Source organism: Dipodomys spectabilis, unplaced genomic scaffold (genome assembly GCF_019054845.1).
Source record: "Dipodomys spectabilis isolate Male_0828 unplaced genomic scaffold, ASM1905484v1 ptg000252l, whole genome shotgun sequence".
NCBI lineage: Eukaryota > Metazoa > Chordata > Mammalia > Rodentia > Heteromyidae > Dipodomys > Dipodomys spectabilis.
Genome location: NW_024870929.1, coordinates 139,466 through 157,656, shown reverse-complemented (window position 1 = coordinate 157,656; position 18,191 = coordinate 139,466). Strand labels below are relative to the sequence as shown.

General features: G+C 47.7%; 1 protein-coding gene across 1 annotated transcript in view; it reads right to left on the bottom strand.

The window, feature by feature from the left end:
• Positions 1–18,191, bottom strand: part of Etnk1 (ethanolamine kinase 1) — a 33,923-nt gene that overhangs the window by 5,614 nt on the left and 10,118 nt on the right. Inside the window, exons 2-5 of the mRNA XM_042699479.1 lie at positions 17,367–17,626; positions 9,311–9,451; positions 8,363–8,505; positions 880–963 (exon numbers count right to left, since the gene is read on the bottom strand). Of these exons, the coding sequence (XP_042555413.1) occupies positions 880–963; positions 8,363–8,505; positions 9,311–9,451; positions 17,367–17,626 (628 nt within the window). The remainder of the gene's footprint in view (positions 1–879; positions 964–8,362; positions 8,506–9,310; positions 9,452–17,366; positions 17,627–18,191) is intronic.

Genomic DNA, 18,191 nt, shown 5'->3' with positions numbered 1-18,191 from the left:
GGGAGCCGCTAGCACCTGGCCCACTTTCTGCTTTGCTTGGCGGCTCCCCCCTGTCATCCTGGCTACTCAGGAGGATGAGAGCTAAGGATTGTGGTTAGAAGCCAGCCTAGGCAGGAAAGTCTGTAGGACTCTTATCTCCATCAACCACCAAAAAACTGGAAGTGGAGCTATGGCTTGATTGGTAGAGTGCTAATCTTACAGAAAAAAGGCTAAGGGACAGTGTCCAGGATATGAGTCCAGACCCTAGGACCTGCACGCACACGCACAAAATAGATACTGGGGCTGGGCACAGTGGCTCCCGCCTGTCACCCCAGCTACTCAGGAGGCTGAGATCGGAGGATCACAGTGCCAAGCCAGCCCAGGCAGGACAGTCTGTGAGACTCTCATCTCCAATGGATCACCAGAAAACAGGAAGTGGAGCTGTACACTGTACACTTTTCCTGTCTATTACTGATGGTTTTGAAGGAAGACATTTTTAGAAATCTTTCCTCCAGTAAATAATTAACAATAAAGAGACATGGTCAGTAAGAAGTAGAAAAACATTGCTCTTTCCGCCCCAAGCTCACTTCTTATAAAACTATCAATAATAAACACAAATTAAATAGGGTACAAATTCCAAAACACTTTAATCATAAATGGGTGACTGGGCCGGGCGTCTGGCTCAGTGGTAGAGCGCTCGCCTGGCATGCACGAAACCCTGGGTTCCTCAGCACCACATACACAGAAAAAGCCAGAAGCAGTGCTGTGGCTCAAGTGGTAGAGCGTCAGCCTTGAGCAAAAGGAGCTCAGGGACAGCGCCCAGGCCCTAAGTTCAAGCCTAGGACTGGCAACAAAAATAAAACTAATGCATGACTTTGTTAGGCCAGCCTTGGGTTTTACCTGCGAACTCATTGAAGTGATTTCCAATATCATATGCCAAGTAGTTGTATCCAGAATATTCATAATCAATGAACTGTACATCACCTATGTGAGACACAAAAACAAAGGCAGTAAGAAGTCCCGCCGGCGGCGAACGAGCCCCTACGCTATGTGTCATTAAATGGCTTCCCATAATTGGTCTCATGCTGTGTGCCTGTGTTATGTGCACTTGTGCGACAGGACAAGGTAAGGCTGTGAATTTTATGGCAATGAGCTTTACAAAATTCCAATTATGTCTTCATCAACAGCGTCTCGTGAACACTAATGTCCACTCTATTAAATAGCGAGGAAAACGGAGTCATCCTCCAACGGCAGCAAGACCCACTTTTCACCACATGGTGGGGGGGGGGGACTGTCATTTTAAAAAAATGCCAGCTTTCATTCAAAACTAGCTCCTATCTTTTGGCATCGCCAATCGCCTAATAACCTCTGCTATCCTAAGATCTGAAATCAAACATCAGCTTGAACAGAATGCTGTGCGGAGGCTGCTTTTCGAGCAGCCCGTGAAGCTAAGCAGCGCTGTGTGCGCTCTGAGCTGGAGCCCCGCTTCACACACCAGCAGCGTATCAGCAGACCCGCAGTGCTGCCGCACAGGAAGGGGCCAGTTCATCCTCGCAAAAGATGAAGCACAAAGGAACTTCTGCTGATGCTCCTGAGCATCTTTACAGAAGCTAAAAGGCCCTAGTCTTGATTTTATGCAACAGATTTATTATATATACTTTATGACAACTCTTTGGAGAGGACCCTGTTCTCTTTCTAGAAATCAAGAACTCTTTCAATAAGATACAGGCTCCATGTAAACAACAGAAAAGGGAGCAAAAATTTAAAAAAAAATGGAAACAATACTGCTGTAAGTCACTGTCTGGGCCAGGGTAGGCTGGAAGGGACACGTGGCCAAGGACACGCTGTGTAACAGCTGTCCGGTCACTGCTGTGTAACAAAACATCCCCGGACTACACACGCGAGTAGTGTCCAAAAAACTGCTTTTGCACTTGAGCATCTTGATGCACATTTGTAGAGTTCATTCAGGAAGTTATGTGGGATCCTATTCGAATACAGAGAAAAACTATTATATCACATATACACACACACAAAAAGAAGTTATGCCAAGTGTAGGATTTTACATACAAGCAAAGTGTTTTAAAGTAGTAGTGTATTTAATTCTAAATGTTTAAATAACCGTGAAGGACCAGGGATACAACTCAGTAGTAAAAACACTTGCCTACATGTGACCCCAACAATTGAAAAAAAGAGCCGGGCACTGGTGGCTTCCGCCTGTCATCCTAGCTACTCAGGAGGCTGAGATCTGAGGATCACGGTTCAAAGCCAGCCCGGGCAGGAAAGTCTGTGAAACTCTAATCTCCAGTAAACCACCAGAAAACTGGAAGAGGCACTATGGCTCAAGTGGTTAGAGCGCCAGCCTTGAACTGAAGAGCTGAGGGACAGCGCCCAGGCCCTGAGTTCAAGCCCCACGACCAGCAAAAAAAAAATAAAAAGAAAAATAAAAAAAGAAAAAGGCAAGAAACAAACTAAAACAAAATGTCAAGCTGGTTTATGACTGATGACTGACAAATGACTTTTTTTCCCCTTTTCTTCTTTACAATAAATACTATTGGTGGAGGAAAACACTCAAATTCTTTGTACAAAAACAATCCACTGGATAGGAGAGCTAAAGTACAGTGATTTGCGGAACACCTAGCCATCAGCCTTCAATAGAAAAAAAGAAAAAGACAAGGGGGGAGAGTTACCAAGACTGACCCCTGAGCCCACCAACGCATTTCTTTACATGACAGCTGTTGACTGCTTTGGCTCTTTCAAGGCCAGTTCTTGTAGAGCTCATGTCAACTCGTTACATGCCAATAAAAGAACACAGCCCAGTCCTCAACCATCCAAATACGCTGGCCACTTAAGATATAAAGCTTCCATTTTCCAGACTTAGAATTTTAGCCTTGGGCCAAATAGAGTTAAAGTAAGACAGCAGGCTAAAAAAAAAAAAAAAAAAAAAATGACAGGCCTGTTTCTTCACCCCGTTTACTGATTAAAACAGAGATCACTTTTTTGTGTGTTTAAACAAGCTTTAAAAAAAAATCCTTTTTCTGTCTGATCATGTTTAACCGTGACTTTAAGAGTAGCATTCATTAATCCATTACAGCTAGCCTTTTTAATAACTCTGAAATGCTATGTTGAGTTTACGAATAATGAGAGGTTTACACAAGGAGGAGGAGAAGCTGAGAAGATACAGAGGAGGCTGTTACCGGTCTCCGTGCAAGTCAAGTGGTGCGGTAACACTCCCATCAGTGCGCAAGAGGCGCGGGCACCGCCAACATGGCGGAGACAGGGCAAACCTAATCTGCAGCAGACGAAGAGAATTTGGCAAACTCACAGTTTACAACACACAAAAGCTGAACAGGAAAGAAAAATGGTCGTTTTAAAAAAAAAAAATCTGCATCAACTATTCTTTTTTTTTCTTCTTCTTCTTTTTCTTTCACTTCAAACCATTACAAACGAAGTGGAACTCAGCCTTAAATTTAAGATTCTGCAGCGGAGCTCAAATGTTTCGAGAGGCGTTCGTGGAGGGCGCGGGGGGGGGAAAAAATCAAATTACAGAATTTTTTTTTTTTTTTAATGCTTTCCTCTCAACACATCCTTGTTAATTTTAGCTTCTGGCTTCTAAAAATTTCCCGTGAAATAGAGGTCATGCTTAGAACTCAATGAAAAACACAACTGATCTCAATTGTGCGAATTCCAGTGTCCAGAGATGAGAAAAGATTTTACACAATTTTAGGGACAGGGGCATCTTCAAAGGAGCAGGCTCAACTTCCTAGCTTCCAGGGAGATCCTCTTGGGAAGCTGGAGGGGGCCACACACAGTAGGTGACAGCCGGGGACAAATCCATGACTTGGATTTTCAATGCTGTGTTTCAAAGCTGTAGATTCTGCAAATGTAGGCTTTAAAAACCATCTACAGTGAAACTGTTTACATCTCCATAGACAAGTGGTGTTCCCCTGGTAAGAGCACTTGTAAAGCACACTTAAAAAAAAAGAATTACCATCTATGGCTACCGCTTCCGGGTGGATCCCTTTCTTTGGGCTAAAGAGGAAAGGGTAGGGGAAGAAAAACCCGGCCCCTCTCCTCCTGAACGCTGAGCTGCTTTTGCCTGACGCTGAGGCTTTCTGCTAACTCGTGGTCCAGAAGAGAGGAGCACTGGATTACTCTTCATAAAAATCTAATGGCTAGTTTGAGTCACAGGTATAAACATTTGTCAAAGATCTATTCAGTGGCGTGCTCAAGCTCAAGCTCTTCTGGTTTGTGTAAAAGGAAACAGATCTCACTATGCTGCCTGGGCTGGCCTTGAACTCCTAGCCTGAAGAGATCCTTCTGCCTCAGTCTCCCCGTGAGCCGGGACTAAAGATGCTCTTTCCCATGCCCAGCTCTGTGCGCGTGCTCACATTTATAGATCGTATTATAGTGAAATCCTGAATGCTAGGTGATGTCTACGACTCACTTTGAAATAAGTATTTTAAAAGATGAAGGGGTGGATGGACAGAATGATAACGTGACAAAGCCCAAACTTGTCCACAATTCTAGACCCCCACGCGGGCAGATACGTGAGCGAGGCCTACAAATCGGTTCACTTTCCTAGAGTGGGGGGGGTGGGGGGGGGCAGATCTACTACAATGTCTGAGAGACTGGGTCTGCGTATTCCTCTGTGAGAAACACAAATGTGTGTCTCTGGGCTTGTGAAGGCTGCATGCATTAGGTACACACACTTCTGTCCTGCTGGGGGCCGGGCCTGCAGGTGGAGGTGCACCCCCAGCTCACACTGGAAACACACACTTCGGATTGTGTACACAGCACTTCTAGTTGGACAGCAAGAAGTGCAGTTTTCCATGTATGCAGTGATTTCTCAGACAAGGACAGTTTTCTTGAAGAAGCTGTACTGTTCACAAACCCCTAGCATGACTCGGGTATGATTAAATTATAAAAATCCATGGGGAACAAAAGTCTCCTAAGTTATTAAAGCAATAATACTTTCATTTAAAAAAAAAAAAAAAAACATAAACAGAGCCAGGCACTAGTGGCTCCCGCCTGTCATCCCAGCTACTCAGGAGGCTGAGAGCTGAGGACAGTGGCTCAGAGCCAGCCTGGGCAGGAAAGTCCAGGAGACTCTTACCTCCAATGAACCACCAGAAGGCTGAAAGTGGAGCTGTGGCTCAAAGTGGTAGAGTGCTAGCCTATGGCAAAAGAGCTTAGGTACAACACCCAGGATCTTGAGACACAGACAGGCAGACAGACAGACAGACAGACAGACAGACAGACAGACAGACAGACACACACACACACACACACACACACACACACACACACACACACACGTGTACATGGCAGTGACCTCAAAATGGTCCTGTGAAAACTTATGAAGGTGGCCCATGTGACAAATGAAAGGTCTGGTGTTTACTGAGAATAAATGCTGAGGGACATTATAGATCTGACGATAATGTCAAGGCAGAGCCTTATCTAAATGCGTCTCCCAAGGTGGGTGGGAGCTCATCACGTGAACACCTTGGGAAGGGCACGGGACCAACCGGCGCAGCTCAACCATCTTAGCCTCTTGCTAAGACAGGATGCTGTGACAAGATGAAGGTGAACAGCACGGCGATCCGGCCTGAGACAGCTCCCATCCACCGTCAGGGTAAAGCCCAGGCTCCACTTGTGCAGGTTTTTGTGCAGCCAATTTACTAAAGGTAAAGCACACGAGGGCTGGGGAAAGTGGCTCAGGGGTAGAGCGCTCGCCTCGCATGCATGAGGCCCTGGGTTCCATTCCTCAGTCCCACAGACACAGAAAAGGCCAGAAGTGGTGCTGTGGCTCAAGCGGCAGAGTGCTAGGCTTGACAGTGCCCAGGCCCTGAGTTCAAGCCCCAGGGCTGGCAAGAAAAAAAAAGGCATAAAGCCTCAAGGAAGTGATATGGTTTTATTCTATCAGCTCCTAATTCACAGCTTGTCCCGAAATAGAAGCAGCCTCTCCCAGACTTTCTTGAGTTATCTGAACTTTCTAGCCGTATTTCTCTGAATGCCACGTACAAACAATATGAGGAACTGGTTCATTTTTCAACTGAATGCCACAAGGTACAAATGAGCCTACCTAACGGACAAGAGAAGACTGTTGTGGTAAGCTGATAAACATCCTTTCATAACCAGGACACAAACAAAACCACAGAGAGAGAAAGAAAAGCAGACACAAATGGTACAAAAAGGTTTTTGATTGGAAAATGGGAGAGCTGGTATCTGTGCTCACACCTGTAATCCTAGCTACCATTCAGGAAGCTGAGATCCAGAAGACAGTGTTTCAAAGCCAGCCTGGGGTTAAAAAAAAAAAAGTCTAGAGACGTCATTTCCAATGATCCAGCAAAAAGCTGGGCTAGAGATATGGTTCAAATAGTAGAGCACTAACGGTAAGTTAGAGAGCTTGAGACATAGGGTTAAAGCCCTGAAATGGGGGGAGGGGGATTCTTTGAATGTATATTTAAAGAGTTGCATTTGTGGAGCTATAAAATGTATTTATTCTGGATAGGGTGAAAAATCAAGACAGAAAAGGTGAATTCAAGCCATACCTCTTATGCCGATGAAATATACTGACCTACTAGAGCCGAATTCAACCCTCAAGATTTTACTTGCAATTATGAGAATTGTGTGAGTGAAGCATGAACAGCTATTCCAAAGTAATCTGATTTTTTTTTCCCATGACAAAATTAATCTGCTCATTTTGGCCCATTATTTTAAATTTTATAAACAAGTTTGTTCCATGAAATGAATATGCAAATGAAATTTATGAAAATAAAAAAGATGAAGGATTAAAATTATATTCCAAAGGAAATAACAGATCCTCTTTGATCAATTGCAGTTAAAAATAAAGCTGAGTGTCCACTTCAAATGTAAGGTGAAGTCCTTCACCTGAAATTCCATTATACAATGTGTATATAATTACTTAGATCTTGAACGGCACTATAAGCTAATACATTGCTTTAGTGAATAACTAATGTCATTTCACAGATGGCATTGCGATTTGGCTACTTCTTTACACTCTAGGGTACATATGCTAGGACAATTATATACCATCTCTATAAGAAATAGACTATCACTCTTTATAAGAACATTGTCAAGTACTTCATTTTTAAGGTATACCTTTAAATTTAAAATACAAATTTTTTTTTAAAAATTCCAGCGAAAAACTGCAGCATGATTTAAAAATAAAGATATTAGCTCAGTACACTTTTTAAATATGATCTCTAATCCACTTTAAAAGAGCAAATATAAAACACCCAACATGTTTTGCAAAATATATGTTTCAGTTCACTATGGCATTAACAATGATGATATCACAACAGTCCCAACTTACATTACAGGGAGGGTGGTAATCGGTCAGTTAATGCTATTGTGACTACGCTCCAGACCACTCGCTGGTGTTGGGGCTCCCTTCTCTGTCTGAGAAAAGCAACAGCTTCACAGCGATACGCTTACTTCCAAACGCTACTCTCTTAACAAAACTTGCATATGGAAGGGCTGGGGGGGGGGGGGGGGTGGGGGGGTAGTGGGTGTAGAGCAGCTGCCCAGCAACGTGCTCTGAGTTAAAGCCCCAGTACCACCACCTAAATAAATAAATATGAACAGAGAGAGAGAGAGACGGATCTCCCTTCGGTATATGAAGGGGATCTACATCACTGAGCAACCAAACCTCAACCCGCTTTTCCCCGTGGGATAATACAACCCAGGTGTTTCTTTGATTTGAAAGCCGAATTTGAATACACCAACGTGTGACTAATCACAGAGCAAGCATGACCCCAACAGGTATCAACGTCTCCCTCAAAAACGGCTGAAGCCCATTTACCAAAGCTCTTTGGTTATTATTTTATTTTAGCAACTATGAATAGGGACGACTAGCAAGAGTCCATCTTCCATCTCCGGCTTTCTCGAAAGGTCTACAAATCGGCCTGGCAGAGGGGCTGGAGAACCTGCTACCCTGTTCTCTCTCAACGCTGTGGGGAGGCTCCTTAAACACGGAAGTAACAGCAGTACAAGTGGACAGATCTAGTCTGTGGCGAGTAAGGACTCTCTCAAATCATGAATTATTGAATAGGTTCTAGAGTTTTCTCTGTAAGCAAAATCATTTCATTTTCCACTTTAATTAAAAAAAAATCCAACATGATCCACGAACTGATTCTAACAAACCAACTTTTAAAACATACTTTACACACACGTGTAGACTAGACTTCTAACTGATCCGTTACCATGACTGGATAACCTATCAAGAAAACATGTGAAATTTTCAGGCACATTTTTAAGTGGGTGCATTTCAAATCATTTATCTTAACTTGGTACACATATCAAAGGGCCACGAAGCATCTAGAAGAAGCCATCTGACTTACTGGTAAGGTCGAATACCTACCTTCTTTCTCATTGTAGATGATATTTTTACACAATAGATCGTTATGACACAGAACAACCGGCGAGCCCAGGCTAGAAAGAATGTTCTTCAACCACGCCATCTCCTCCTGGAGAAGCTGGGAGCTTGGAATATCTCTTAGGAACCTTTCATTTCAAAACAAGAGGTAGGCCTTGTTTATCTTAGTGGCATTTTTTTTAAATGTTAAGAATTCAAATCTACTCTGAGTAAATTCTGCCCATCTAAAAATAAACAACAGAGCAACATGTCCCAAGAGCTGAAAAATAAAGAAACTTTTAGGATACAACTTATACATGAAGAAAGGAAAACTAAGCAATGGTTAAGTCTTTGGGTAGAAAAGGGGGAAAAAAAAATCTAAGAATTAACCTAACATTAAAAAACTAGAGGAAATGGGGCTGGGCAGGTGGCTCAGGGGTAGAGCGCTTGCCTCGCATGCATGAAGCCCTGGGTTCGATTCCTCAGCACACCACATACACAGAAAAAGCTGGAAGTGGTGCTGTGGCTCAAGTGGTAGAGCGCTAGCTTTGAGCAAAAGCAGCTCAGGGACCACACCCAGGCCCTGAGTTCAATCCCCAGGACTGGCCAAAAAGAAAAACACAAGTCACAGCAGCGTGAGCTAAGTCCCTGTTTTCGGTATTAGTATTCTGTCCCAATAAAGCTTTTGTCAGCTTTGAACCATTTTTTTTTTAAAGGATCTCCCCGGTCAGCTCCTAACTATGTGTCCTTGTGTTCCAACCGTTTTCAAACAAATGCTCTGCGTTCCTATCTCTATCTAGTAGAGCAGGGGTGATCTTACGGGGGCCCCGAAGCCCCCGTAGGAGCCCACACAGGATGGTCTCCTCCCCGGCACAGAGATAAGGCAGCGCTTGCAGCCTATCTGTCCAGGACAAGCCCCTTCCCCAAAAAACAAAGTGCAAAACTGAGTCGTACCTTTGATTAAGCGCTTCGTCGGCGAATCCTGCAGGAATGAGAGAGAAGTATTTCCCCATCTTCAGCCACAGGTTGGACTTGGGGACCCAGCCGTTGTGCGCGTGGATGGCATGGATTTTGGCGAGCTGACGAGCTATGAGCCTGCATCAAACAGCATTAGAAAGAAGATGGGGCGCGGGGTGAGGTTCACGCTGTGGAGGAGATTCGTCAGTCAGGCTGCCCCGCTGTCTGCTAGGCATTGAAATGTGCCTTTCCTTGTAGAAATCCAGTGAACACGCCTAAAGCCAAACAGCCTCCTCCCCACACAGGCGGGCGGGCATCTCCCCTCCGTGATCGGGGTGCAGGCCGGATGGCCGCAAGAGGACGGGCTGACCGGTTCGACCACGATCGCCTGACAGCTCCTGCCCAGCACAGCCACGGAGACCCACTGTCCCAGGCCAGCCTCCTAAGCCGCCCTTATCAGGCCAAGTTCTTCCATGAACAGTTATGAACAGGCCCGACACCAGTGGCTCCCGCCTCTCATCCCAGGAGGGTTGAGACTGAGGAAGCTGAGATCTGAGGATCGCAGTTCAAAGCCAGCCTGGGCAGGAAAGTCCAGGAGACTCTGATCTCCAATGGACCCCAAGCAAACTGGAAGTGGCACTGTGGCTCAAGTGGTAGAGTGCTAGCCTTGAGCTGAAGAGCCGAGGGATAGCGCCCAGGCCCAGAGTTCAGGCCCCACGACTGGACCCCAAAAAAAAAAAAGAAAAGAAAAAAAAGAAAGAAAAATAGTGCTTTCTGTATAGGGAAATTTGTGTTGTCCTATACAAAAACATACTGCCTGGAGTTTGGTTTTGTTTTTTATGCTAGAAGTAGGGCTTGAACTCAGGGCTTTACAGTCTGGCTTAGTTTTGCTCTCAGCCTTGTTGGTTCTCTACTGCTTGGGCTATAGCTCCACTTTGGGCTTTTTGAGGGTTAAATGGAGATAAGAGTTTCACTGACTGTTTTTGCCCTGGCCAGCTCTGAACTGTAATCCTCAGATCTCAGCCTCCTGAGGATCTAGGATTATAAGGTGTGAACCATAAGCACCCAGCTAGCTGCCCATGTGGGGCGTTTTTTGTTTTTTGCCAGTCCTGGGACTTGAAATCAGGGCCTGGTTAAGTCTCTTTTGCTCAAGGCTAGCACTCTACCACTTGGGCCACAGAGCCACTTTCTGTGTATGTGGTACTGAGGACTCGAACCCAGGGCTTCATGCATGCCAGGCAAGCACTCTACCACTGAGCCACCTGCCCAGGCATACATAGCTGTCCAGTTTTTAAATAAGAAAGTCACATCTGTTATACACTGCTTTTCAGAGGCTACAAATGAAGCCAATTTCAACAGGTCTCAAAACCACTGCTCTTCTGTTGTAGGCAGAAGAGCTATTTTGGTCCTTTTTGGTTACTATGACAAAAGGTTCAAGGGTTCAAATCCTTGAGCTCAGTCCTCAGTCATAAAACAAATGTGTATTATATATAAACCAGCACATAGACAGAAATAGTTCCATTTATACATCTATATAAATCACAGCATCTATGTATTTAAAAAGCAGCCACACTAGTTTAAACATTAAATATGACCTAAGTTTTTTTATAAACAGATTAAACAAACCATGCAAATTCTAAGAAAATTAGTATCTCGTATTAAAAAAAGCAAACTCAGTAAAGTTGTAAAATAAAGTCAACTCAACATACAAAAATTATGTGCTTTTTCTAACAATACACAACCCTAAAAAGACCACAGCATAAAAAAGAATGGAATCCTTAGGAATCAACTTAACCAATGAAGCTGAAAATAAAACATAGCCGGGCACTGGTGGCTCACGCCTGTAATCCTCGCTACTCAGGAGGCTGAGATCTGAGGATCATGGTTCAAAGCCAGCCCAGAAGGGAAGTCCGTGAGACTCTGGTCTCCAATAAGCCACTCACAAAACCAGAAGTGACGCTGTGGCTCGTGGCTCAAGTGGTAGAGCGCCAGCCTTGAGCTGAAGAGCTGAGGGACAGCGCCCAGGCCATGAGTTCAAGCCCCAGGACTGACCAAAAAAGAAAAAAATGATCAAATTTTCATGCAAAACCTCAAGGGATCTTGAATTGGCTAAAACCACCTTGAAAAGGAAAGGTTGGAAGTCTTACACTGCTACCTTCAAAACTTGTACAGAGCCAGTTACCCAACAGTGCAGCACTAAGCACAGACACGTGGACAAACGGAACAGAGAACCCCAAAGAAGCGCACAATACGCCGTGACACTACATTCGCCAAGGAAGCCAGGCCACTCCAGGGTGCTCGAACATCTACAAGTCTACATGCAAAAAAACGTGAAATAGCATTGCTTCCTTACACTACAGACAGACACTCACTCAAAACTCACGCCTATCATCCTAGCTACTCAGGAGGCTGAGATCTTAGGATCATGGTTCAAAGCCAGCAGCCCAGGCAGGAAAGTCCATGAGACTCTGATCTCTAGCTAACCACCAGGAAACAGGAAGTGGCGCTGTGGCTCAAGTGGTAGAGCGCTTGCTTTGAGCTGAAGAGCTCAGGGACAGTGCCCAAGCCCAGAGTTCAAGCCCCATGACCAAAAAAAAAAGACTCAAACACCTAAACCTAAGGGCTAGGGCCAGGTTTGGTGGGACACGTCTATAATCCCAGCACACAGAAACTGATGCAGAATAGCAAATTAGAGACCAGTCTGTTCTGTTTCTCAAAATAAACAGAGCCAGAGCATTGGCGGCTCAGACCTATAATCTTGACTACCCAGGAGGCTGAGATCTGAGGATCGTGGTTTGAAGCCAGCCCAGGCAGGAAAGTCTGTAAAACAATAAACCACCAAAAAAAAAGGAGCTGTGGCTCAAGTGGTAAAGTGCCAGCCTGAGCAAAAGAGCTAAGGGACAGCGCCAGGTTCTGAGTTCAAGCCCCAGTAACCAGCACCACAAAAAAGAAAAACATAACAAAAAAAAGAGCAAAAATTATAAGAACTCTCAGAAAACTCAGGGTAAAAAGCTTCCCAGCCCTGTGTAACTGCAGCGATGCCTCAGATGACTCCATTTACCTTCACAGGCGTCTAGATAAAATGGACTACGTCACAACTTAAAGCTGTGCCCAAAAGAACACAACCAGCAGAGTGGAAAGCCAGCCAGAGGAGCAAAGAGAGCTGCGAGTCACTACGGGTCGCCAGGATTCAGCAGAGCCACCACGGCGCCTGCAATGCTCCCGAGCAGGGCTAGGTGGCAGCAGAGCGCCACGAGTCGGGCGGGCCACACCAGCGCTACCGCAGCAGGTCTATAGTGTTCTAAGCCATGTTATTCGGTAGGGCAGGTGTATCACATGCATCTCTAAACTCGGGAGTTTCTCAAGCTTCAGGCTGAGTTTATAACCCGATCCTAAGTGTGGCAGCACGTGCCTTTGACCACGGGCCGAGGTTAAGAACGAACTCTTGAACAAAAAGAACAATACAATTAGAACTAAAATAAGGTGTTTCTCCAAAGATAATCATAAGGCTCAAAATACATGTTCCGCATTGCTCATCATTCTTAGGGAAATGCAAATCCACCCAAGACAGTGCTCGCAGCCATCAGGACACTGTATCTAGTAAGAAAACTCGGCCAAGCTGGGCGCCAGTGGCTCACGCCTGTCGTCCTGGCCACTCAGGAGGCGGAGATCCGAGGATCACAGTTCAAAACCAGATGGAGTAGCAAAGTCCTGCAGACTCTTAACTCCCAACTCAGCAGCAAAAAAAAGTCAGAAGTGGAGCTGTGGCTCACATGGTAGAGTACCAGCCTTGAGCAAAAAAAGCTCAGGGATAGTACCCAGGTCTTGGGTTCAAGCCCTAGTACTAATAGCAAAAAAGAAAAACTTACAAATAGAATTATCATATGATCCAATAGTTTTACTTCTGGGTCAAGAATGAAAGAGCTGAGGTCAGACCTCCGGGGGAGTCTGCTTCCCCAGGTTCATAGCGAAATTATTCCAAAGGCTGAAGACATGCCAGCAACCCAGTTATCCATGATGAATACCCAAAATCCAGTACGGTAAGAGGAATACGACGCAGCCCTGAAGAGGAAGGAGGCTGCAAGGACTCACACTTGCAATCCCTGCACTCTGGAGCCTGAAGCAGAAAGATCAACAGATTCTAGGCTTGCCCCAGCTATACAGGGAGCCTCTTAAAACAAAAAATGTCAGAGGGTGGAGGGGAAGAGGATTTCCAGGCTGTGTGTATAGCACGCACAAGACCCCGGAGCTGAGCACCAGCACCAACAAAGAAAAAGTACACAACTGGCACTGTGGCACCTGCTACCACAAGGACATCATGCAAAGACAGCACAACACGACCGGTGGACAGTGCCACTCACATAAAGCAGCTAGCAGAGGCAAAACTCAGAGGAGGGGACAGGGTGGCGGGCAGGGGCCAGGGGAGAGCGGAAGAGGGAGTTATGCCGTGAAGAAGAGGTGTGCTCTGATGCCCGACGAGGAGATTTCTGGGCATCAGGGAGCTAGCCACGAGAATGTACTTAACATGCCTGGGCTGTTCGCTTTGCAGACAATGGCGAGGATGCTCCTTTTTTATGTTTTGTATAATTACTGTGACTAGAAATAAAATGTGTTAAATGCTTATAAGAAGAAAACAGTCTTTTGGAAACCCCAAGAGCACACTAGCTATTTTCAATTAGTAAACTTTACACGTAGCTAAAAAAACAAATCTGTATTTTGTATTTCTTAAAGAGCATTTCTCAGGCTGGGCAGGTGGCTCCGTGGTAGAGCGCTTGCCTCTCACGCATGAAGCCCTGGGTTCGATTCCTCAGCACCACATAAACAGAAAAAGCCAGAAGTGGCGCTGTGGCTCAAGTGGTAGAGTGCTAGCCTTGAGCTGAAGAGCTGAGGGACAGCGCCCAGGCCCTGAGTTCAGGCCCCAGGATAAGACAAAAAATAGACATGAATATAAAAATAAAAATAAAAAATGGCCTGCCTACTAATTAGGAGAACGTAAGCTCATGCCTTCTCCCACCTCGAGGTACTGGGCTTTAGCCAAGGCAATGCAACAGAATCAAACAAGAATGCGCTGACTGAGCAGATTATTTCCGTGTGTATCAACTGCCCATGAAGAAAATTTAAGTCTGTGAGGAACTCCCAGGAGAAGGGATTCCCCGGGTGCAGGGTGTAGCAGGGGTGAGGTTCACGCGCACAGCTCCACTTCTCTCTGGCCACGGGTGGCATGAGTGAGAAGTCAATCATCCCTGCACGCAGTAACAAGTCAGCCACAAGCCTTCTGCTGTCATCCTCGTCCTTGGATAAAAAGCAGGTGTAAACCTAACACAATCAACACAGGAGGGGCCTACCACACCTTCCCGAGGAAACAGGCAAGCCAATCAGTGGAGAGGATGGACAGGCAAGCCAATCAGTGGAGAGGATGGACAGGCAAGCCAATCAGTGGAGAGGATGGACAGGCAAGCCAATCAGTGGAGAGGATGGACAGGTTAGCCAATCAGTGGAGAGGCTGGACAGATAAGCCAATAAGTGGAAAGGCTGGACAGGTAAGCCAATCAATGAAGAGAACAGACTGGCAAGCCAATCAGTGGGGAGGATGGACAGGCAAGCCAATAAGTGGAGAGGATGGACAGGTTAGCCAATCGGTGGAGAGGATGGACAGGCAAGCCAATCAATAAAGAGAACAGACTGGCAAGCCAATCAGTGGAGAGGATGGACAGGTTAGCCAATCGGTGGAGAGGATGGACAGGCAAGCCAATCAGTGGAAAGGATGGACAGGTTAGCCAATCAGTGGAGAAGCTGGACAGATAAGCCAATAAGTGGAAAGGCTGGACAGGTAAGCCAATCAATGAAGAGAACAGACTGGCAAGCCAATCAGTGGGGAGGATGGACAGGTAAGCCAATCAGTGGAGAGGATGGACAGGTTAGCCAATCAGTGGGAGGCTGGACAGATAAGCCAATCAATGAAGAGAACAGACTGGCAAGCCAATCAGTGGAGAGGCTGGACAGGTTAGCCAATCAGCGGGGAGGATGGACACTCCGAGAAGACTTCTTTTCATCAGGAGAGGATGCTCGGATCTACAGACGCAAAGCAACCCAAGTGCAGGCCCAGCCTGCGAATAGAGCCCGGCAACACAGGGATACTCAAGTGACGTGCACACCCCCACACCCGCACACCACAGACCACAGCGTCAGAGAAGAATGAGACAGAGGACACACGCTGCCCAAACTCCAGGCCTGGAATACACGACACAGTGGTGTGTGCACAGAAGAAGAGGTGGGCGGAGGAATCAAATCGGGTAACAGAAACAGCCCACACAAACACACGTAGCAATTTCTGACAAAGTAGCACCAGAGGACTCCTGGAGAAGGCAGGCTTTCCACAAGTGCTGGAGAACTGAACAGCAGATATTCACGTGCAAGAAATGAATGAGGCCCTCTCTTGTATTTAAAAACAAAGAATAAAAAGCACCACGCTGGGCAGAGCCTGCGGTAGACACCTGTCCCGGCTCTGCAGAAGGTACAGGTAAGAGGTCCACCTCCAAGACCAGACTGGACCACAGCAAGAGACCCTTTCTGAAGAGGGCTGGGCTGTGGCTCAGGTGGTAGAACACCTACCCGCCCAGCACGACCAAGGTCTTGAATGCGAAACTCAGTCCCACAAGAAGAAAAACCAAAATGCAATTCCTAAAGTAACCCTAGAAGTAAGTACTAGTGTAGCTCCCTCTTTCAGATGAGAACGGAAGTCTGGGGCTAGACCTGAGAGAGAGGCGCTGTCTCTGAGCTTCTCCTCTGGAGGCTGGTGCTCTGCCACTGAAACCACACCTCCACTTTTGATTTTTTGGTGGTCCATTGGAGATAAAGAGTCTTATAGGCTTTCCTGCTCAGCCACAATCCTCAGATCTCAGCCTCCTGAGTAGCCAGGATGACAGGCGTGAGCCACTGGCACCTGTCTTAATTTGCCCATGTTTAAAAGATGCCCCACGGATCCTTCCACGAGATTAAAAACTAGTGTTCTTCCTAAGTCATACGAACTATTCTCACTCTGCTCTCTTGCCCAGAGAGGGCCCAGAGGAGGCTCAGCATCTACACAGCCCATCCCAGTGACAGCTTGTAGGATGGATGCCCACTTGCTATGTCTTCTCCAACATTGGTTTTAACTTCGAATATGGTAAATAGCGGCCACATATATAAACCAGATATTAAAATGGATGCTCAGTGACTTTTCAGAAGTGGAAGGGAATGTCTGGGAACCCGGGACCTGCTGTTTTCAAATCAATCTCATTTGCTAGGGTTTCCAAGATCAGAAAGTGCATTTTCTTTTTTTTGTTTTTGTCAGTCATGGGACTTGAACTCAGGGCCTGGACACTGTCCCTCAGCTCTTTAGCTCAAGGCTAACGCTCTACCACTTGAGCCACAGCACCACTTTGGGTTTTCTGGTGGTTAACTGGGGGTAAGTCTCATGGACTTTCCTGTTTGTGCTGGCTTTGAACCATGTGCTGGCTTTGAACTGTGATCCTCAGATCTCAGCCTCCTGAGTAGCTGGGATGACAGGTGGGAGCCACCATCTCCCAGCCAGAAAGCACATTTTCAAAGTTGAGATTCAGAGAAAAATCATCAAGCACATTTAAGACAATCTTCACAGAAAATGACACTGACATAAGCAACTTAAATACCAAGCCAGTGACAAAGGATTACTCAACAACTGTGAAAGGGCGGGGACTGTGGCTCCGGGGTAGAGTGCTCGCCTCCGCATGCATGAAGCCCTGGGTTCGATTCCTCAGCACCCCATCAGCAGAAAAAGCCAGAAGTAGTGCTGTGACTCAAGAGGTAGAGCGCCAGCCTTGAGTGAAAGAGCTCGGGGGCAGCGCCCAGGCCCTGGGTTCAGGCCCCGAGTTCAGGCCCCGGAAGGGCCGGCACCGGGGTCGGTGCGTCGGCGCCCGTTCGGGCCCCGCCCCAGCGCGGTCCCCGGGGGGAGGCCCACCCGGCAGGCCCGCCTGAAGATGGCGGGGTGGGGCCCCCCTGAAGATGGCGGGGTGCCCCCCCCCGGCAGACCCACCTGAAGACGTCGGGGCGGCGGACGTGGCGCGGGCCCAGGGCCTCGCCCTGGATGAACTCGTAGCAGAGCCCGTTGTTGAAGGTGCAGTAGAGCCGCGGCGCGCAGCCGTGCGCCTGCAGCACGCGGAAGCTCTTCACCTCCTCCTCGCGGTCCACCAGCAGCTCCGTCCTGTTGCCGTAGATCCTCACCAGGACCACGTCCTCCATGGCGTCCCCCACGTAGCAGGCGATGAGCTTGTTAGTGATCCCATCGGTGAACAGCTGCGGGGAGGGGGAGAGCGCGGGACGGCGATCAGGGCAGCCGGGGACAGCCCCGGGGAGAGCCCCGGGGAGAGCGCAGTGGAGGGGACCCAGCCCCGGGGAGAGCGCAGTGGAGGGGGACCCAGCCCCGGGGAGAGCGCAGTGGAGGGGACCCAGCCCCGGGGAGAGCGCAGTGGAGGGGGACCCAGCCCCGGGAGAGCGCAGTGGAGGGGACCCAGCCCCGGGGAGAGCGCAGTGGAGGGGGACCCAGCCCCGGGGAGAGCGCAGTGGAGGGGGACCCAGCCCCGGGAGAGCGCAGTGGAGGGGGAGCCCGGGATGAGGCCGCTGGGGAGGGGAGCCCTGGGGAGGGGGAGCGCGGGATGAGGCCGCTGGGGAGGGGAGCCCTGGGGAGGGGAGCCCGGGATGAGGCCCCGGGAACGCCCCGGGGCAGGGCGCGGGAAGGCACAGGCCTGGCCCCCAGGAGAGCCAGACTGCAGGCAGGCAGGCAGGCGCGGGAGGCTCGCCCCGCCACCCTACCTGAGATCTGAGGAGCAAGGGCCAAGGTGCAGAGCCAGCCCGGACAGAA